Source organism: Verticillium alfalfae, genomic scaffold (assembly GCF_000150825.1).
Source record: "Verticillium alfalfae VaMs.102 supercont1.8 genomic scaffold, whole genome shotgun sequence".
In the NCBI taxonomy this organism is placed as follows: Eukaryota; Fungi; Ascomycota; class Sordariomycetes; order Glomerellales; family Plectosphaerellaceae; genus Verticillium; species Verticillium alfalfae.
This window is the reverse complement of record NW_003315031.1, coordinates 288208-308621: the sequence shown is the minus strand read 5'-3', so window position 1 is coordinate 308621 and position 20414 is coordinate 288208. Positions and strand designations below refer to the sequence as shown.

The 20414-nt window shown below is 57.0% G+C and overlaps 7 protein-coding genes across 7 annotated transcripts in view; 5 read left to right on the top strand and 2 right to left on the bottom strand.

The window, feature by feature from the left end:
• The window catches only part of VDBG_06523 (leptomycin B resistance protein pmd1), a gene marked incomplete at both ends in the record, with an annotated part of 3739 nt that extends 1025 nt beyond the window's left edge, over positions 1 to 2714 (bottom strand). The window contains 3 exons of the mRNA XM_003002915.1: positions 323 to 2291; positions 2349 to 2536; positions 2586 to 2714. Coding sequence (XP_003002961.1) covers positions 323 to 2291; positions 2349 to 2536; positions 2586 to 2714 — 2286 coding nt within the window. The remainder of the gene's footprint in view (positions 1 to 322; positions 2292 to 2348; positions 2537 to 2585) is intronic.
• Positions 2715 to 3372: 658 nt separating this feature from the next.
• On the top strand, positions 3373 to 6826 carry VDBG_06522 (fungal specific transcription factor domain-containing protein; the record flags this gene model as incomplete). The annotated part of the gene is made up of 8 exons (XM_003002914.1): positions 3373 to 3532; positions 4217 to 4251; positions 4385 to 4500; positions 4614 to 5089; positions 5147 to 5442; positions 5500 to 5937; positions 6000 to 6200; positions 6350 to 6826. The coding sequence occupies 8 exons, from the start codon at positions 3373 to 3375 to the stop codon at positions 6824 to 6826; spliced, it is 2199 nt and encodes a 732-aa protein (XP_003002960.1).
• Positions 6827 to 7367: 541 nt separating this feature from the next.
• Positions 7368 to 9133, top strand: VDBG_06521 (isotrichodermin C-15 hydroxylase; the record flags this gene model as incomplete). Its single annotated transcript, XM_003002913.1, has 5 exons — positions 7368 to 7480; positions 7585 to 7687; positions 7758 to 8435; positions 8509 to 8892; positions 8954 to 9133. The coding sequence occupies 5 exons, from the start codon at positions 7368 to 7370 to the stop codon at positions 9131 to 9133; spliced, it is 1458 nt and encodes a 485-aa protein (XP_003002959.1).
• Positions 9134 to 10166: 1033 nt separating this feature from the next.
• On the top strand, positions 10167 to 12348 carry VDBG_06520 (L-serine dehydratase; the record flags this gene model as incomplete). The annotated part of the gene is made up of 2 exons (XM_003002912.1): positions 10167 to 11715; positions 11768 to 12348. The coding sequence occupies 2 exons, from the start codon at positions 10167 to 10169 to the stop codon at positions 12346 to 12348; spliced, it is 2130 nt and encodes a 709-aa protein (XP_003002958.1).
• Positions 12349 to 12595: 247 nt separating this feature from the next.
• Positions 12596 to 13159, bottom strand: VDBG_06519 (predicted protein; the record flags this gene model as incomplete). Its single annotated transcript, XM_003002911.1, has 1 exon — positions 12596 to 13159. One exon carries the CDS (start codon positions 13157 to 13159, stop codon positions 12596 to 12598), a length of 564 nt encoding a protein of 187 aa, XP_003002957.1.
• A 1086-nt stretch (positions 13160 to 14245) lies between these two features.
• Positions 14246 to 15290, top strand: VDBG_06518 (conserved hypothetical protein; the record flags this gene model as incomplete). The annotated part of the gene is made up of 4 exons (XM_003002910.1): positions 14246 to 14564; positions 14792 to 14910; positions 14972 to 15164; positions 15226 to 15290. 4 exons carry the CDS (start codon positions 14246 to 14248, stop codon positions 15288 to 15290), a joined length of 696 nt encoding a protein of 231 aa, XP_003002956.1.
• Positions 15291 to 16923: 1633 nt separating this feature from the next.
• The window catches only part of VDBG_06517 (predicted protein), a gene marked incomplete at both ends in the record, with an annotated part of 3982 nt that continues 491 nt past the window's right edge, over positions 16924 to 20414 (top strand). Inside the window, 8 exons of the mRNA XM_003002909.1 lie at positions 16924 to 16978; positions 17144 to 17169; positions 17544 to 17688; positions 18322 to 18345; positions 18604 to 19224; positions 19282 to 19595; positions 19652 to 20071; positions 20142 to 20289. Of these exons, the coding sequence (XP_003002955.1) occupies positions 16924 to 16978; positions 17144 to 17169; positions 17544 to 17688; positions 18322 to 18345; positions 18604 to 19224; positions 19282 to 19595; positions 19652 to 20071; positions 20142 to 20289 (1753 nt within the window). The remainder of the gene's footprint in view (positions 16979 to 17143; positions 17170 to 17543; positions 17689 to 18321; positions 18346 to 18603; positions 19225 to 19281; positions 19596 to 19651; positions 20072 to 20141; positions 20290 to 20414) is intronic.

Below are 20414 nucleotides of genomic sequence, written 5' to 3'. Positions count from 1 at the left end.
TTTATAATAGTGGCGGCAGACCCACGCGCCACCGAAAAAAAAAACCTTTATTTTTCCTTTTTTTTTTTTGGGGCAAAAAAAACAACCATGACCCCAAAAATAAGTATTATATAATAAGCCAAGGCGCAAAAAAAAAACCCCCCCCCCCTCCGAGCTGAGCCCCGGGGTTGAGAAAGGCCTTTCCATTAAGCCTTTAATTTTTTTTAAAAAAAAAAAACGCGCAAGGGGCCCCCTCTATTTTTCCCGCGAGTTCCCCCCCCCCCCCCCTACATCCCCTTATTCCGCTACGATAAATGACCAGTACGCCCGGCGAAGTACGAACCGACACCCCAGCGGCAAGGACGATGAACATGGTTGCGTAGAAAGACCCTCGACTCCTCATGGCATCGCCGGTCAATGTGAAGACTTCCATGACGTTAGCCAGAAGGATAGCCTGACCTGGAAATGCGGCAGCAGCGCCGACGCAGCCCAAAATCATGAAGACGTACGCCCAGAAAACCTCTGGAGATTCGCGCATGAGTCGAATTACGACGTAGAATACGCCCTTTTGCTTGTGGTGATCGTAGTTGTCACGTTCCTTCTGATCTTCCATGCGCCCTTGGACTGATGTTGCGTAGCGAGTCAGTGATTTGGAGACGTCCAAGTCCTCGCCCTTGGAAGCGTTGGCTTCGTCAATCTCCGTGTCCGAGGTCGAGTCTGTGTCTGTGACGGCGAGGTTCTGGATCTTGACAAGGTTGGCGTAAACATCGTCATTAGCAATAAGGGCCTCGTGGGTGCCCTGCTCCACGATACGGCCCTTAGTCATGACGACAATGTTATCGGCCTTGCGGATGGTGGCCAGCTTGTGAGCAATAACAATCGTGGTACGGCCGACGGAAGCCTTATCGAGGGCCTGTTGAACGATGCTTTCAGCGTGCGGGTCAAGTGCGCTGGTAGCCTCGTCCAGGAGGAGCACTTTCGGCTGGGATACCACACTGCGCGCGATAGCAACGCGCTGCTTCTGTCCACCAGAAAGTAGACCGCCACGCTGACCGATTTGCGTATCGTAGCCATTTGGCAGCTCAGAGACGAAGTCGTGCGCAAACGCCATCTTGGCCGCCTCCTGCACCAGTTTCCTCTGCTCTTCTACTGGGGCATTCTCCCACTGCGTCCCAATGAGGCCGTGTTTAATGTTGTCGAAAACGCTACCTTGAAACAGAACGGGCTCTTGCTGGACGAGGCGGACGTTCTTGCGCAGCCAGTTGAGGTTCAGCGTTTCGATCGGACGGCCATCAAGCTTGATCGTACCGGATTTGGGGTTGTACCACCGTTCGAGCAACCCGACTATGGTACTTTTGCCACTTCCGGACTGGCCGACGAGTGCAGTCACCTTGCCAGCAGGAACACGTAGGGTGAAGTTGTCGAGAACTGTAGTGCTCGGCCGGGTGGGGTAGGCGAAGGTGACATTCTCAATCTCGACGAGGCCGACAGTCTCCGCTGGCTCCTCGCCAGACTTGTCAAATGGATCGATGGCAGACTGGCGGTCCATGAGGCTGAAAAGCTTAGCAGCTGCAGATGCAGCACGGCTAAAGTCAATGGAGTACGGTGCTAGGGTCGTCAAGCTGATGGCAGCGATAACGACTGAAAGCAAGACAGTGAAGATTTCGCCTGAAGAGGAGATCTCGCCGCGCGAGAGCATCTGAGTACCCTGCCAGAAAGCCAAGCCAAAGCCCAGGTAGATGATGGTATACTCGGCAGAGAACATGATACCGAACAGGATGGATATCTTGCTACCCACCTTGTGCGCTTCGATGAGGTGCTCGTCGAACTTGTGCACAAGCCTGGCACGCATTTCGAAGGCATGAACAGCACGGGCACTAGAGAGGACTCCCTCGGCGAATGAATTGGCCTGAGCATAGATTTCCAAGATCTTCGTCTCGTGACCGGCTTCGATGGTAGCGATGACACCCATGACGATGATGGTGGCGGGTGCGATGCAGAGGCAGATGAGCGTGAGCTTCCACTGGACGATGAATGCAATGATAAAGGCGGTGACGAATGCAGACAGCCCTTGGAAAGTAAGACCAAGTTTCTCGGCAATACCGCCGTTGATGAGGCGGCCGTTGGAGGTGCCTTGGGTTGCGATGGAGCCGCCTGTTCCAAAGTCATAGAATGCGACCTCCTGGCTGAGGGCTGCGCGTAGATACTCGTGACGGATATTGCGAATGATGCGGTACGCGGCGTAAGTGAGAAGGGAGTTGTAGAGGTAGGCGAGAAGGAATCTGCCGATGCCGAGATATACAAAGTAGAGACTTGGGGTGTCTGTTAGTCAGGGGCAGGACTCATGCTGATGACTGGAGACAACGTACGCCAGGGTAGAAACATCATCCATGAATTGGGCTGGTGTATTCACACCGGTAGTGAAGTCGGTGATGACGGTGATGAATTGGCCGAAAATGAGGTTCTGGAGCGCAATGCCAGCGCCTGACGCAATCGCAGCAACGATGGCGATGGCTTGCAAGGAGTACTCGACAGGACCAGCATATCGGAAGATTCTCTACGAAGCAGGTCAGTAGTTGGACGGAGGCCTGGCACAAAAAGCGTACTTTGTATGCTGCCCAAGGAGCTTCCTCTTCAGGAACATCAGGCTCAGGCTCCTTACTGGCGGCGGCAGCAGCGAGGGCCTCGTCGCTGCCGTCGGTAGCGCCCTTTTCGTTCAGGGGTTCGGCGCCCATGATGAGGGTGATCGACTGAGAAAGAATGGGTGTGCGCTATGGATGTTGTTCGTTCGTGAGCAGTTTGGAATACGTGGAATGGCAGATGGTGTCTGCGAAGGTTGCGCCCGTGGAGTTCTAAGGGCATGGATAGAAGGACATGAAGTTGTTGAAGATGTATCACCTCCCGAATGGTGAGTGTTCTTGATGCACCGGAATAGGGGCTGTGGAATGAGAAAGGGAGGAAATAGAAATAGGCTGAAGGAAAAAAACTTAACGAGAGCAGGCCGATTGGAAATCATCATGACTTCTCGAGCTGGCAACCTCAACCAAGTGTTTTCTTCTTGCCTCGCGTCGTCGCCAAGACCCTCGATCTCAGGTGTCGGGTTCCGCGCGCAAGCAGGGTGGGTCCCCCTACTGGAGGGCCGACCACTGTAAATCGTGCTGGCCCCCCCTGGAAACGGCTTCATTACACGCTACGAGATCTCGCTAGTGGGCGGGGGCGCACGGCTAAAAAACGGGTCATAAGGCAGCATCAACAGTGGGATGTTGGCCGACGTCATGAGATACAGCACGCTCAGAGGCAACGAACATCATCGGTGATCCGATATTGGTAAGCGGCAGGCTATGCCACCACTCTCAATCGAAAATTGAAGATGATACAGCTCACACTATCCAAATGGCCCACGCAATGCCTCCCAAAGAAACGGTGCCTCATTTACCTTTTCGACTCTGTGAGGAACATTGTGGATCTATGACCGGGGCTGCCTGCAGCTTGCCCCCACTTTGCGGCCCCGGTACGCGGATAACGGACCCCTCGGCCACCGCACCTCTCACTCGTAGGTGTCGCGGAGAGCCGGCGATGGGTGACGAGTAACCGGTGGGTTGCTCTGCAAATCCTTCCGTCTGACTCACCCGGTATTGATACGTTCCGTCAGCACCAGTTCGTCATAGGTTGACCTTGAGGGAATGATTTGAGTGTCTCGCCAGGCACCTTGTCGGAGTGGCCAGGCGCAGCCAAGTGTCAGCAACCGCACCTGGAACAAACAAGGCTCCACTGGACGGAACGCGCGCGTTCCGTGCCGAGAGGGCAAGAGGGCTCCAGGCTCCCATCAACTGTCCCCCAATCCAACGTCGCTGTCAGACGACGAAACGCCTTCACAAGACACTATTCAAAACACATACTTCCCACGGATCTCGGAACCCGACGACTGCTTCCTCCGACAGTGACCTGCCGACCAGCTGCATACGGCCCATCTTGCCGGGGCTCTCTCCTACAGCACTCTTGTTGATTGCCGCATGAGGACATCACAGCGCGGTTCACAGCAATCAACCACCCCACCATCCACTTCCAGACCTAAACACTCCTGGTGGGACTCGGCCGTCACGTCACATGGACGAGAGTCGGGACGGAAGTGGCGTCGACGAGGTGGCCGATATCTCGTTGAACCCGTCCACTTCTATTCGTCGAGCAGTTTGTGCCTCCTCATCATCTCTGGTCATCATGCTGGTCCGCTAACTAGTTGCCTGTAAGTGTGATGCTTGCCGCTCTCGCAAGGTACGTTCGACATGGATACAGGGGCATAGAGACAAGGACCACCAAAGCCTCTTTCTCCTGTTGAGGCGGTCTCAGATTGACCACATCCTCTAGTCCTACCCATTATGTATGGCCATGTCACTAACACCAACAGATTCGGTGCAACCGAGAGTCTCCCTGCTCTCACTGCGTCCACGCAAAAATCGAGTGCACCCACGCAGACGCTAAGCCCAAGGAGAAGCGAACACGCATCTTACTGACCCCTCAATAGTAAGTCCGCCCTCCTTCAAGGATTTTTGTTTTGGGTGGACAGTTGTCATTTTCATGCACCATGTCTCAGGAACCGGACCATGGCTGCCGTTCGTGCTCTGACTAGTTGAAAGTGAACGTAAAATCGACCTAATTGATCGCCGGCTCGATGGCGTCGTCCGCCTACTGGAAGACCTCAAGCTGAATTGGCCGCCGCCGACATCACAGCCGTTGCAGTCCCAGACAGGCTCAACCTCGAACCCTTCACCAGCAGCAAGAAACGCGCAGTCGTCCTTTTCGACGCCGTCAAGTCATGCTGCCCAGTCCGTTCCCGCGGGTCCAGTAGTAGAAGGCGACTCTTCGCTGGCTGCTCACTCTGTATTCGCCAATGAGTTCCTTCAAAATGTGGTCAACACTGGGGACCTCCAGGGTTCTGGCCTCGAGCTGCGGGAGACCCTCAACTCTCTTCACCACATTGTCGACGCCTTGAAGCAGCAGACCACGACCAGTGAAATGGCATATCCTCATGGAAAGCCTACTTCGCGTCCTGTATTCCAGACTGCCGACCTGCCTCCAATCAAGAAGGCCGTGGCCCTTCTGAGGACTGCCAGTACGTTCTATCAGGTCCCCTCGGTGGTGAAGCCATAACTAATATCCTTTGCCACAGCTTCGCAGTGGCTGGCGAGCACCAGTTGGATATTTGAATTTCTCTCGAAACAGCACTTCACTGACCTCTGTCTCGGGGTATACTTCTCTGACGACCATCTGGACACCGATTACATCACAGTCAATGCTGGCCTCTATGCTCTTTTCCTCGACCAATCGTACCATTGTCCTCCAGAAGAGAAGGAGGAGAACTTACAATACGCCCAAATATGCAAGGAAAATTTGGAAACAGCCCTCGCAAATCTACCGTTGCATCTGCCCGCTTCGAACGACGTTCTCCTGGCTCTTTTGTTCGGAGTAAGTGACAGCCCATCCGATCGACACGATGGACGGAACACAACTAACAGTACACAGGCTTTCCACGCCATCGAGATCTCCAAGCCCTCGCTTTCGTGGGTCCTGACCTGCAAAGCCTCGGAGCTGTGCCAGACACTAGGATACCACCGCGCCTCCTCGATGAAGAATGACAAGCCCGAAGACCGAGAGTTTAAGGTTTTCATCTTTTGGTCTGTTTATTTTATCGACAAGAGCCTGTCTCTCCGCCTCGGAAGAGCTTCCACCATTCCTGACTGGGACGTTACCGTCCAGCCACCTGACGTAAAGACAGCCGAGAAGAGGGCCCTCGTGGGCTATTTTTGCCTCTGGATCAAAGCGGCGCGGTGCCAGGGCAACACTTACGAGAAGCTTTACAGCCCAGATGCGATTAAGCAGTCTGACAGCGTCCGGTTAGCTCGTGTTGAGAAGCTGGTCTCGGACCTGGAAGACTTAGAAGTCGAATCAAGGCAAACAGACGTCAGTGCCTTCAAGGCATTCAAGTTCCCACTTTCCCTGAAGATAATCTGACCTGGTGCTAGGCGAAGTGGCTGAAAGCCGCTGAACAATACGTCGGCAAACCACTGATGGAGTTCTTTGTCATCTCTGACGAGGTCCTGAGGCTCGGACTCCTCACCATGGTTTACAGGGCGGCCCCACGACCAGTTGGATCCTCGACGACCTTCACCGCGGAATGCATCAATGCCGCACGAGTTACCCTGGCAAGGCACCAGGACTGCATGGTAGTCCTTGACAAGACGGAGTCGGCCCTCTTCCCCACGTATATCCACTGGTAAGTCTGCATCGATCTGCGGAGAAGAAAGATAGTCGCTCACCGGCCAGGACTTTGCTCTTTGCCCCATTCATCCCCTTCATCGTCATTTTCTGCCAGGTGATCGAGACGCAAGACCAAGAAGACCTCGCCCGTCTGCACGCCTTCATCACGTCCATTAAGAACGCGCCCGCCGTTTCCGACGCCGCGGCCAAGATGCACCGCCTCTTCGAGGTCCTCTACAGCGTGGCGTTGCGCTACGTCGAGTTCCGCGTGTCCACGCCCCCGGCGCAGCAGGCACAGGCCAACGCAGAGATGAACACGTACCTCGCGCAGCTTGGATTCCCGGCGACGGCCGGCGATCCCAACGTAGTCGCCAGCAACGGAGCGGACTTTGGTGGCCACCAACCGACTTCGGCGGCGGCAGGCACTTTTGACAGCACGTTTGGTGGCGGTCTCGGGGATGCGACGATGCAGGGCGGCAACCCAATGATGTGGATGGGCAACACGGCGCAGCTGGAGGACTGGTTTTACAGCAACCAGCAGATGATGGGGCTGCTCCAGGAGCCGAGCTTCAATCTGCCCAACACGCAATGAGACATTCCTCATCGGGTAGAGTGGGCTTGTTCCATTTTGAGGGCCTGATGGTAAGGCACATGGATGATACGAATACGCTTGGTGTGGGCGCAACTTGGGGGGACTGGGACTGGCGCAGTACGGGATGGGATGACAGTATGTCGGATTTGCTGTCTCATAAGGAAGATCAGCCGGTACTTTCAGGCGTGGAAAACGTGGGGTTCTCGGATGATATACGTCTTGGCTACATAAAATGACCGAGACACGACGTTTCTTTCCCAGACTCTGCACAGGATCGAGGTGAGACCCGAGCAGAAGACGACTGACGCGAGGTGCTCCACCCCCGTGAAGTGAATCGAAACAACTTCGGTCTCGCTTTCGGAGTATTGAAGTGGCCCGTCAAAAGAGCGCAGATCCCCTCTTCGAATGCATGGATGGACAAACTTGAGGGGGCAATCTACGCACACTGCCTCTTGTTTTCACTGCACGACTCACGCGGATGGAGCTGTTTTGGGGTGTCGATCCGCCTGGCGGCTATGCCTGATGAGGCGGCCGTTGCAACATGACGTTGCGCGCCTGCGGCCTCCCCTGCGCACGGCACTTGAACGGGGGCTGGCTTGCATCGCCCCAACTGTCATTGGACGCCATTGCACAGCAATGGGCATCGGGCTTGTTGTACGTACGTCCTGAAGAAGTTGACGGGACGAAGAACAGTTCATGATAAAACAGGACGTCCCCCTTCCCTCAGGGGGTTGAGCCTTCTGATCAGTCTCATCCAGGCAGTCTCATCTTTTCATCATCATGGGTCTACACGTGCAGGATATTGCGAGCGCCATTGCTGCCGCCAGCTATTGGAAGCTGGCGGGTGCGGTTCTGGGACTGGTATGCCGTACTCGTTTATGACGTCTCCACGTATGACTTCTGGTTCCGATACTGACTACATGACGTACAGCTTGTCATCTACCAGGCCCTGTCCACGACGTACAACGTCTTCTTCCATCCCCTCCGTCATTACCCGGGCCCCTTCCTCCAAGGCGCGTCCAAGATCCCCTGGTTCTTGCATCAGACTGGCGGCACCCTCGCCTTCCACACGCAGGGCCTCCATGAAAAGTATGGCCCCGTCGTCCGCATCGCACCCCATCATCTGTCCTTCACGGACCCCCAGGCCTTCAAGGATATCTATGGCCACCGCATCGGTGCCGCGTCCGACATGCCGGAGCTGCCCAAGGCAACCATGTTCTACCACGTCTCGCGCAGAATCCCGCACAACATCATCTCATCGACCATCGAGGACCACCGCGGCCTGCGTCGCAGCCTGGCGCACGGCTTCAGCGACAAGGCCATGCGCGAGCAAGAGCCCATCATCGGGCGCTACGTCGACCTCCTGATGCTGCGGCTCCACGGGCTCTGCGGGGCGGCGGCCGAGGGCACGGCAGCCGTCGTCGACCTGAAGAACTACTACAACTGGACGACGTTTGACGCCATTGGCGACCTCGTCTTTGGCGAGAGCTTCGGCTGCCTCGAGGCCAACAAGCAGCACCCCTGGGTCGACGCCATCCTGTCGGCCGTGCACCAGGGCGCCTTTCTCATCGGCCTCATCTACCTCGGGTTCGGCGAGCTGGTCGAGCTCGTCATGCTCCTCGCACTCGCGACGTCGGTCAAGACGCTGTCGGCTTACACGGACGCGCGCCTCGAGCCTCGAGTCGCGCCTGGCGGCCAAGCCGGGACGCGCCGACCTCTTCGAGGGTGTGCTGCGGAAGCGCGACGAGCTGGGGCTGACGTTTGCCCACCTCGCCGGCAACGCGTCGCTGCTCGTCGTCGCGGGCTCGGAGACGACGGCGACGCTGCTCTCCGGCGCCACGTACCTGCTCGTCTCGAACCGACACGTGCTCGACAAGGTGACCAAGGAGGTCCGCGAGACCTTTGCCTCGGCCGTCGACATCAACCTGTCCTCCGTCGGCGGCCTGTCGTACATGCTGGCCGTGCTCAACGAGTCGTTCCGCTGCTACCCGCCCGTGACGTCCAACCTCGTGAGGCGTGTGCCGCTGGGCGGCCAGACGATCGCGGGCAACTATGTGCCTGTAGGGGTGAGCATTTTTGACCCGTGCTGCGTCGAACGTCGAGTCTGTTTGCTGACGGGTTGTGTAGACGCTGGTCGAGGTGCAGCAGTGGTCTGCGAACCACTCGACCGACAACTGGGCCGACCCCTGGACGTTCCGACCGGAGCGGTTCCTCGACAGCGAGGAGGAGGCCGCGGCCAAGGGCAACAAGTTCGAGGCGCTCCAGCCGTTCAGCGTTGGTCCGAGAAACTGCATTGGCAGGAAGTGAGTCACATCGCGCCCTTTTTTTTTTTCTTCTTCTGCAGCCGAGTAGCTGATCATGTTCGAACAGTCTTGCCTACGCCGAGATGCGACTCATCCTGGCGAGGGTGCTCTACGACTTCGACCTCGAGCTGGCGCCCGCAGAGCGAGGGGTGGCTGGAGACGCAAAAGGCGTATTCGCTGTGGAACAAGCCACCCCTGGAAATCAAGCTGACACCTGTTCTGGGGGAGAAGGTCAAAGATTGAGTAAGGTACTTTGGCGACTGCTGTGCAAAGGTTGTGGTTGGAGGGAGGCTTGGTGGACAGGCTGCTGTTGGGACTATTTTCGGGCATTTGATGTAGTGTGGTGTTCATGGGCAGCTCATCGATTCATTCTCCTCAGCCCTGGTCTGTGGTCGCTGTACGTGCTGTGGCTTACAGAGGGCTTCCAGGGGCTGATGCGCTGTAGCCAGTGTCAACAGCGCCGTGTCTTGTGTCTTCTGTGACTCAGAGATCGTACGTGGTTCATTGGGGGAGGCTGCAGCTGTCTCTGCCCTGGAAGGTACGTCCCTACCCAGAGAAAGAGTGTGCTTCGAAGCAGGCGCTGCCGATGTGCTGCTTCTGGTGACGAGCAAGTCAAAGATAAACAAAAGGGGGAAAAAAGATATTCGGTCAGCTAGCATTGAGCGCCCCCGGGTCGCCTCGCCATGGGAACCGACCCCAAGATGTTGATATCATGCTTCGAAGGTTCCCTGCGCCCTCAACAGAACCGTATCCGGATATCGTCGGCAGTTGTAAGGCGTGATGCTTATCTGGGGAAGGCGGATCGCCTGCAGGGGCTCCACCAATCCCCAAGCTGTGCCCTATCGCAGCCTGCCCGTTTCTTCTGTCCCTGACTCTGCCATCTGTTGATTGGCGGTGTATGACATATAGATTCAGGTACCTGACATGTGCAGGCGCGTTGCCAACTGCTCCTTCCTCAGGGCATTTCACAGTGACGAGAACCGGTGAGCTCTGCTCCCTCTCGACACTGATTTTCTCTCCTCATTTTCCATCTCGCCATGCGTTCCTCTGTTGCCCATCGACAGGTGCAGCTGCTGCGTGGCCTCAGGAGCGCGCCCGTGTGTCGCGCCAGGGGCCTCGCGCCCGTCTCACGGACAAGGGATCGTCTTGGACATCTCACCCGGCCCCTCAGCCGCCAGACGACAGCACACGACGGCCGCGGAGCGCGTCTGTTCAGCACCGGCACCCAGGATGGCGACGAGGAGGAGCGTGGCTCGTACAGCGAGAGAGATCACGAGCATGCCGTCATCTCGACCTTTGACCTCTTCTCCATTGGAATCGGACCGTCGTCCTCTCACACTGTCGGACCCATGCGTGCGGGCAACATTTTCGTCGCAGATCTCATCGAAGCGGGCTTCCTCGACAAGGTCCACAGGATCCGCATCTCCATCTACGGAAGCCTTGCCCTCACTGGCGAGGGCCACATGACGCCGTCCGCTCTTTTGCTCGGCCTCGAGAGCGCAGACGTCGAGAGCGTCGACACGGACTACGTCCCCGAGAGGTTCACGAAGATCAAGGAGCAAAAGGAGCTCATTCTTGGCCATGGCCTGCTCGGTAGTGAAGGCAAGAAGATTGCCTTTGACTACGAGCGCGACTTTATCTGGGAGTGGGGGAAGAAACTCCCCATGCACAGCAACGGCATGCGTTTCATGGTCTTCGACAAGGAGGGCTACATGATCGCCACAAACGACCTCTTCAGCGTCGGCGGTGGCTTTGTTGTCAACGGTGCCATGTCCATCAACCCGTCCTCGGCTGCGCCCTCGTCTTCGGATCACGGGGCGCTCGTCGATCCCAACGGGCCCGGAGAGGCTGGCCATCCGGCTGACCTGGCGGAGAACATGTACTACAAGGAGATTCGACGTTCCGACGCAGCGGGTGACCGCAAGACCGGGCCCGAAGTCAAGCTCGTTGAGCCGTCAGTCGAGCCGGGCGACTCGGCCACCTCACCGGCGCAGATTGGCCAGAGACAGACGGCAACCTTTGACGAAGCCCTGGCGCTTCAGCAGACCGAGCAACAGCCTGAAGGGTCGGGACAGCAGCAGCAGCCGCGGTACCCGTTCCGCGACGCCGAGAGCCTTCTGGCCTTGTGCGAGAAGCACAACCTGACCATTGCGCAGCTCGTCTACGAAAATGAGAAGAGCCATGGCTATACCGATCAAGAGATCCTCGAAAAGGTCTATCGCATCTGGGAGACCATGGACAACAGCATCCTTGAAGGTGTCCAGGCACCCCTGGACTCGGTACTTCCGGGATCTCTCAAGCTCCACCGCAGGGCACCGGCTCTCTACAGGAGGCTGACGAGGGGTCTCTACCCATCGCACACGCAGTCGAATCACAACAGCAAGGCATCCGCGAGCCATGCTGACAGCACCAAAGTCAACGCCTCGGAGTCGCCAGCGAAGCCGCAAAAGAGCTTGGTGAGGCCCGAGATCAAGGGGCCGCGAACCCCAGCCAAGGTTCACGGGTCTTTCTTCCACCCAGTGTCACCTTCTCCCTCACGAAGAACAGCATTCCCCGCCATGGACCACTTATCCGTCTATGCCATTGGTATGTTCCCCTGTGTTTTGAAGCAAGAAGTATCAGCCCTAACACTGGCCAGCGGTCAATGAGACCAACGCCGGTGGCGGTCGTATCGTGACGGCCCCGACCAATGGCGCGGCCGGCATCATCCCCTCTGTTCTCAAGTACACAATCGAATTCGTCAGCGACGACCCGGAGCGCGACATCCTGACGTTCCTCCTCACTGCGTCGGCCATCGGTATGCTCTACAAGCGCGGCGCCACCATTTCCGCCGCCGAGGGTGGGTGCATGGCCGAAGTCGGCGTCGCGTGCTCCATGGCCGCCGCAGGCTTCGCCGCCTGCATGGGCGGCAGTCCGCATGTGATTGAACAAGCTGCAGAAATCGGCATTGAGCACAATCTCGGCCTGACGTGCGATCCCATCGGCGGACTGGTGCAGGCGCCGTGCATTGAGAGGAACGCGCTGGGCGCTATCAAGGCCATCTCGAGCGCAAACCTGGCTCTCAGTGGGACCGGGTCGCAGAGGGTTAGTCTCGACGATGCAATCCGGGCCATGAGGGTCACTGCGGAGGGCATGAGGAACGAGTTCAAGGAGACAAGTCTTAGTGGGCTCGCCACGAGCGTTCCGTTCAATATTCCCGTCAGTGTGCCGGACTGTTGATCGCCAGGAAGGTTGATGGCGAGTCTGGGAAGGACGAAAACGGCGAAGGAATGGATGAAACGTGCTTTTTTGTTGTCGTCTCACGCCTGCTGTTCACCGGTAGACTTGCTCAGAGACTGGCTAGGAGAAAAGAAATAGTGCCATGCGCATGCTCATACTACCCGAGAGGTTATGCAAACACCACAACAGTGAACGACCGGGCTGGTGACAGCAATGCTAGGATCTCATCTCCTGCATACGCCAATGCTCAGGACGTCATCCCCAGAGCCCCCAGGCTCTCCTCGGTCACCTCTTCATCGTCGTCGTCTTCCGCATCGTCATCATCATCGTCATTGTCCACCAGATCAATCACCAGCACCGCCCCCGGACTCAGTGCATCAAGCTGGAACCCCGCCTGCAGAACACTCTTTGCGTCAAACACGCATCCCGACACGTCGAGGTCGACATCCTCGTCCTTGAGCGCCAAGCACACGGCGCGAAAATGCTCATGGTGCGCATCCAGCAGCTCTTCGTCCTCTCCCTCGTCGTCGTCGTCGTCCTCCTCCTCCTGTGGCGCCGCGTCGCCGCCGTCAAAGAGTAACATGCCGCCATTGTACGCATGGCAGAACGACCCGCCAGCCGTCCCTGGCGGCGTTTGTATCCTCCTCAGCACGGCAGCCAGCTGCGCCGGGGTCGTGGCGGCCGTGGTGGTGAGGCGCGTGAAGATGCGGCCCCGAAGGAGGGCGTCCGCGGCGGACGGGGACTCGGGCGAGAAGATGGTGACGTTGGGCGGCAGCTGCGGCGGCTTTGGAGGCTGCGGCCGGGCCTGCATGGGGACGTGTCGTCGTTGATGCCATTTTTTGATAGGAGGGCGGGTTACATTGGCAGCCCCTTGGGCCTGAAGTTCATGCCCCTTTTTCCTTTTTTGGGGGGAGGGGGGGTGAAGGAGATTTTGTTGGTTTGAATTTTGAAAGCTGCCTATCTGGTCCCGCGAAAAGTGGAGTGAAAGGAAGACGATCGACGGAGGGGAGCAGATCTTCCCAGGCGGGACGGGCCTTACTAAGCCAAGCCCAACCGGCCGGCCGGCCAGCGGGGGGGATGAGACAGGCTGATGGTTCGGGGCAGCATGTGTAGGGCTGAATGGTCTGTATTCCAGCGCTGTACAAGTGCGGCCAGCGATGGATGCATTGAGTGACGTGCCTGGGTGATACTTGAGCGCTTGACTCTACCTGCCTGCCTACCTAGGTACCTAAGGTAGGGAGGGTGATAAAAAAGCTTCATCCCTAAAAGGTGAGCTCACTTTGAACCATTACACAGGTTCTGTACTTTATTTACATCGGCCCAAAACTCATAAAAATAAACATTTCCCAAAGTTGTCGCCAGATGTCTAGCACCAAAAATTTCGGAGCATCAAATTAAGATACGAGGTGTTTAGAGGGTCCCGAAGTAAGGCGTCTTGTCTGTCTGGATGATATCCGTTATTTCGCGGATTGGAAGTGCGGCTCACTCTGCCTAGATAGGTTACTTCTGACACGGTTTTTTACGTGCGTACAATACACACGACGTGAAGCATGACAGATGCGGCAGCAGGCCGGCAATGCGGCACAGAGGACGGGAGCTAAACAAAACCTCAGACGGTTCCCAAACCCTCCCCGCCAAAAAAGGGGCGTGTTTCGCATCACCAAGACGGACGGGCACATTCGGCCACGATGAAACGACAGCCCGTGCGTCTCCACGTTTCGATCAAAAGACGGATCGCCCGCCTTCCCTGGGCCGCTCGTGAACCATGTGCAGCTCATCCTTCTTCGACGTAACGAAATCAATCCCCAGTATACAGCAACGGAAATAAAGGGTGGGGGGAAACAATACGAGACTACAGTTGATGCAGATGCCCTCCTTCCGAAGCTCGCCCGACATGATGGCCAAGGGCACAGGCTACGAGACGGTGCAGTTCGAAGATCACCACGACGACAGGAGCAGCACCGAGGTCGAGGAGTCGCTGATCGGCGACGAGAAGCCGTGCAGGAGCTGCTATGCCGCGAAGACGCTCGAGGGGACGAGGCCCGGGCCCAGGAGAGAGAGGGGGAGGTGGAGGGAGAGGCTCGGCGCGCTCAGCGGCGTCATCAACACGCTGCTGCTGCTGGCGAATCTCGGGCTGCTCGTCCGGCAGATGACGCGCGAGCCGCGGGTCAACACGTGGGATTTCGGTGGCGACCTGACCGGCGTGGGGCCGCGGTGTAAGTTCGCCAGGGGCGCGCAAAGACGAGGGTTGAACGGAGCGGTGCTGACAGGGAGCAAGTCGCCCAGCAGATCAAGGTCTTTGAGCCGGACTATGACGGGAAATTCGCGCCAAACGATACGTCGCTCTTCTTTACCAACGAGACGCTGAACAACTGGAACGAACTGATGCCGAGTGAGTGTCATCAAGTATCGTGATGAGGGTCCATCGACTAATGGAGGGCAGTCGGCATGGGCTTCCAATGGGTGAATGACACACACAAGTACCATGACTTGCCGACACCCATCATCTGGCCCGGCAAGACGGTCTTCACAACATCCATCACGCATCAGCTCCACTGCTTGGTAGGTTCACGAAGACCCCTGGGTTGACGCCGAGAGGCTTGGACGTGCTAACCCTCCGCAGTTTGCTGTGGTACAGACATACTCAGGCCTCAAGTCGGATCATGAGCTCCCCGAGGACCACCACTGGCACATGATCCACTGCTTCGCGTACCTGCGACAGACCATCATGTGCTCTGCCGACACGGCATTGGAGGGTCTGGAAACCACATTTCCAGACCACAACGGCGGATCAGACGGTTGGGATTCGAAGCATGGTGAGTTCTAGGCAGGCGATACCGGCTGAGGCCCAAGCTAACGAAACGATAGTGTGTAAAGACTATGGCGAGGTGACGCGCTACCTGGAGAGTGTCCGGGCGTATGATGACCGGGAAATCTTCTAGACATCTGCCAGTTGCTCAGTGAGAATTAACATGAGTATCTTAGCATTAGAAAAATTGCTCCCTTTACCATATGGGGACTTTGATAAAATTACCAGGAGTTTTGTTGTACGAAAAACTGCCTTTGCCGACCCAATTGCCTGGCCATGCATGCGGGAATCTCCGCGCTCGACGAACACCACGTTGAACGAGCTCAGAGAGGCAGACCCCTGAATGGTATGGTGCTAGACCACTAGGCAGGTCGGTGACCCTATGCATTTTGCCCAACTCACCAGTACTATTCACAGATAGGTATGGCCCCGCTGAGACTCGGCTCTGGAAGCAGGCTTCGCACAACCTCTGTCTCGATCTGGGATCATATCAACTGCCGTCCTCAGACAAGAAAGCCAGGCACCGCTTGCAGAGGAGCACATCTCCATGAATTCAGAAGGCTAGGATCTGCCAAGCGCTGGGTATTGGCTTTTGCGTGAAACAGCCAATGATCGAGGCCATTCCTGTTGAGCTGCTAACAAGCAAACTGCCTTTTAGGGCATGGCTCACCCGCCCCGTGATGTGCGCGAGTAATACTGGCCACAGATCTGACTACGGTATCTTTAACATATTCGGAGTGGCGTCATCCGCGTGACTGTGATGTACGCTTGAATCCGTCCAGTCGCGGCATAAAGAGACCCTTGCTGTTATGCAGCTCTTGTCGTTTTCTGCTGATCGACGGTCACTCTACTTCATTGCCTCATGGAATCATGAGACGAAGTTTCCCAAGCCCAAGGGCTGACTGACTGCTGGATCTCAAAACAACTCACTGCATATATGTAGATCAATTGTTCCGGATCACGTTCATCCGACAACGCGCTCTTCTCTGGAATCCCAGAGCTCACTGTACATGGAGTAGACCTGGCCACGGTGTGTCTCTGAGTGAGCCGGGAGTATTCCAGCTGAAAGGGACTACTGGCGGTCCCGATTCGTATCCCGATGGTTTTACGCCCCTCCAAGACATAGGCCGTGCCATCGACTATTTAACACCCGTATAGCTCAGCCGCACAACGCCATGGCCCTCATGGTGCAGTTTGTGGGATCGAGAAGCGTGTTCAGCGGGTGCCTTCACGATTTCCCGCGGGGGCCGGCCTGACTCTAAGCAAGATTAACTCTATCTCGTGACGGGCCGTAATCACGGACGCCCCTACATGAGGGCGGTCAGAACATCAACGACGCCGTCCTTGATGGGCCAAGGGATATTTCGGCCATAGGGGCCGTACAGAGAGCAATGCTCCCTCGCTCGTTCTTCCGTGCTGCGCCTCACCCATGTACGGCATCCTCCGTTCAGCAGCGCGCGCTGGCGGCGATTGCAAGCAAGGGCACGATCCCGGACGGGCTAGTCAACCCGCACGCCAACGCTAAATGCATCCGGGGAGGCCTTTTCCCATGCTCTCTGCTGCGTTATCGAGATGCAGATCGAGGAGGGCCGTTTGTGAATCGTGCCTACAACATTCGCATTCGCTAACGCCGACTCCATAACACCTGCCGGTTCAGGGCTGCTGCTTTGCGTCCACTCTGATCGACAGCCACGTTTGACTTGGCCGCTCTGGGTCTCCCCCCTCTCCCCCCCCCTGGTCTCCGCCCTACTGCCACGTTGGGAGAAATGACCGTTGGGACCGCCAAGCAACGAGACGAAAAGGGGTTGGAGAGCGGACAGGGTATGCCTGGGTGAGAGACACAAAGTTGCCCATGCTCCAAGAGGGGGTCGAGACTGCCAGGTGGGTTTCTGTGCTGTTTTAGTGCCGATCATTTTGTTCCGGCCAGTGATTGATTAGTCTTTGTTTTCTGTGTGGGATTGCGGCTTTGCGCCACCTTTGTGATAGTGGAAAGGATGAGGGCGGGAAGAGCGGTAAGACGTGTGCCATTGATCGAAGCCGTGGAAGGATTTTGTCGAGGCGTGCTCCGAGAGTTTCTCCCGCAGCGACAGAAGGCCGCCGTGGTGGCGTATTGTTGACTTTTTTTCCCTTTGTTATTTCCCTTGTTGGGGTCGGTCGATGAAGGGGTTCTCGATGCGTGATTCCCCGTGGCGGACATGCTGGCAGGCACGTACCATGTACCTACCTCTGCAGGGGCTAACGCCGAAGCTCTGATCCCAGGCAGGCGTGTCGCGGTGGAGCTGACAGCTGCGTGCTTGCCTTGCCTTCCCTGCCCCTTTCCTTCCTGGGCAGCTTGTCAGGGGCGGCCGGGACGTGCTGCTTGCTGCCTCTGGGGAGGGCACGGTAGGTGGTTGCTAAGGTGCCCAGGCTGGCAGGTGCCAGACATGCTGCGGAAGGTGCACTGGTCTCGCCCGGACGAGGTAGGCAGGCAAGGCAGGCAGCTCCCTCAAGCACCCAGGCCCTCGGCTCGGAAGGTGCTGCTGAGTGTCGAGGTGCGTGACGGAGATGCTAGGGCAGTTGGAGGCTAGGATGCTCCTGCTGAGGCCGCTGGTTCGCGCTAGGGCGGCACTTGGATGCAACCACCTGGATGCGCGCGGCGCCTGACTAATGCTCGGGACGGTGGGCCATTTGCTTATGACTCGGCCGAATTCCCTGCTCATAAGCTCCTGAAGCCCTCCCCAACCAGGTCCAGAACAAGAGACGCCTCTCCCATTTTCCAGATTTCCGGATTCCGGGGGCCACCCACGTGTTGGTCCTTCTACCTGTTGCATGCATCGCACCGTCAGATAGGTCATTCACTCCTCCACAGTGAGGTGAGGTAAGGGCTCTGTAAGCAAAGAGTGAGCGAGCGAGACAAGGCAGAGAGAGGCAGAGACAGGCAGAGAGGACAGCGTGAGGAGGCGCCTGTGCTGGCTGCCCACCCGTCCGATCAGACTGATCGGACCACCTGATCTGCCTGCCCTTGCTTCTACGACATGAGCCAACCCGAAGAAGCCTTTGAGATCCCGGCACCGCGGAACCGGGCTGTGAGTTGCATCCATCCATCCATCCATTGGGAACGGTCCCTTTCCAGCTTGATCGAGTGGGACAGAGTGCTGACGATGGATTGATACCGGCGTATGCAGTGCGACTTGTGCTTCGCGAAAAAGGTGAGTGACAAGAGGCGAACGCCAACACCAACACCAACACCAACACCGACAATACACCACCTCCCCCACGATGTAGTCTTGTCGACGGATCCTCCAGAATGATCAGCCTGCGAGAGACTGACACTGGCTTTCCAGATCAAGTGCGACCGATCAGATCCGTGCTCACACTGCGTGTCTCTATCAGCCGCTTGTATCCGGGCGCGGCCCAAAAGGCGAGGCAACCCAGACTATGAGAGGTAACGTTCCCCGTTTGCCAAGATAGGCATCCAGTTCATCATCGCAAGGCACCCGATGGCCCTATCTGCTGCTCATCGGCTCACATCCTTGACCAAATCAACAGACGCAAGATAGCCGCTGCCGTGCGGCATGCGAGCCAGCTCGCCGGCGCCGCCAATGCGAAGACGCTTGGCGTGCCCACCTTTGCACGACCAGACGGCGACCGCCAGAGCCAGACACCATGGCCTAACGTCGTCGAGGCCCCGAGGGATGCGAATCAGCCGGATGCCTCCAGCAGTAAGGACCATGCGTCCCAGTCGTCAGGCTTCTCGCCGACCGTAAGCACGCGGAAACCTTTCCGCCAGGGACTCCTCAAGCAGGAGTACGAGCACCGTCCGGCGAGAACGCCGAGACCCGATATTATGAGGGCGCATTCGCATGGTGCCGGCACGCAGGCGCAGACCATGTTGGAGTTTGAGCTGCTGGCCGGCAAGGGCATGGATGTCGGGAGGCGGGAGGTGCTGAAAGCTGCCGTCGCCCTCTCAAATCAGCCTTCGACGACGACACCGCAGATTGACCCCGAGGCCGAGATCTACAGTGGACTGGACCTTGATGACGAGTCCATGTACCCCTCGGCAGAAGTTCTGCATTTCATTCTTGACGGTACGTTCCTCCACTGTTCTGTCTACCAAGAGTTGGTGACTAAGTGACCGTGAATAGCGCCCGCGCAACATCAAAGCGTCGGGCTGTCCTACATCTTGGACATGGTATCGCGGGAGACGATTGAGAAGCAAGGAATTGCTCTGATTGAAGGCACAGCCAAGGGTCCCGCTCGACTACACTACATGGTTAATCTCAACTACGCCGCCTGGCTTTACCTCCACGCAACAATATCCGGCACCATTAGTCCAGCCATGAAGCAACACCTCATTCGAAGGCGAGAACACTACGAGGCGAATCTCCTCGCAGCCGTCCATTCCATCGGTGTACTCGACGTGCCAAGCCTCTCGTTGTTCCAGGCGCTACTATCTGGGGTATGTTTTTCCTTGCCTTCTTTTGGGCCAGGGCCATCAAGGACTGACATAACCAGACTATGTTCATGATTCACACCGGAAGGGTGGAGAAGAGCTGGAACCTAAGCTCGGCAGCATCGCGAGTCTGTGTTGCCCTCGGTGGACGCTATTTCACCAACCTGGCCACGACCGCGAACAGCGCAGAAGCAACTGCCGCGCGGTACTGCCTAACGCTATGCTTCATGTTCGACAAGTCGCTCTCTCTCACCATGAATCGTGTCTCGGCTTTACCCGACATCAACCTGAACGTGGCCATGGTCACACCTTTTGACCCTTCCCGCCCGTACACTGCATTACCCGACGTCTATCTTGAGTTTGCGCTGGTACAAGACGAAATCATCAAGGGCAGGCAGCGCCGTCCCGAGGTCAATCGGCAGATGGATGTCGTGCAGAGCCTTCAGCAGAAAATGTGGCCCATTGGTGAGAAGATCCGCCATGTGAGTGTGCGCTGTGCTTTCGTTGCACAAAAAATTGTCCTTGTTGCACGCGGGCACTAATGCTATCTAGTTCCGGTCAAAACCTCTGAACGATCAGGACGCCTATCTTGCTGCCGAATGGATCGGCGCCGATTTTGTGTATCACTCGATTATGACGGCCATCTTTCGACTACATCCAGGCCTCTCAGAAGACGGTGGTCTCCTTGACCAGATGATGGGTCATGCTCGACTGGCTCTTTCGTTGCTGAACGAACTTCTCCGCACATCGAAATCGCTGACCAAAGTGGACACTTTGAAAGCATCCATAACATGATAGAATCTCTCGCTGTAGGCCATTTACGGG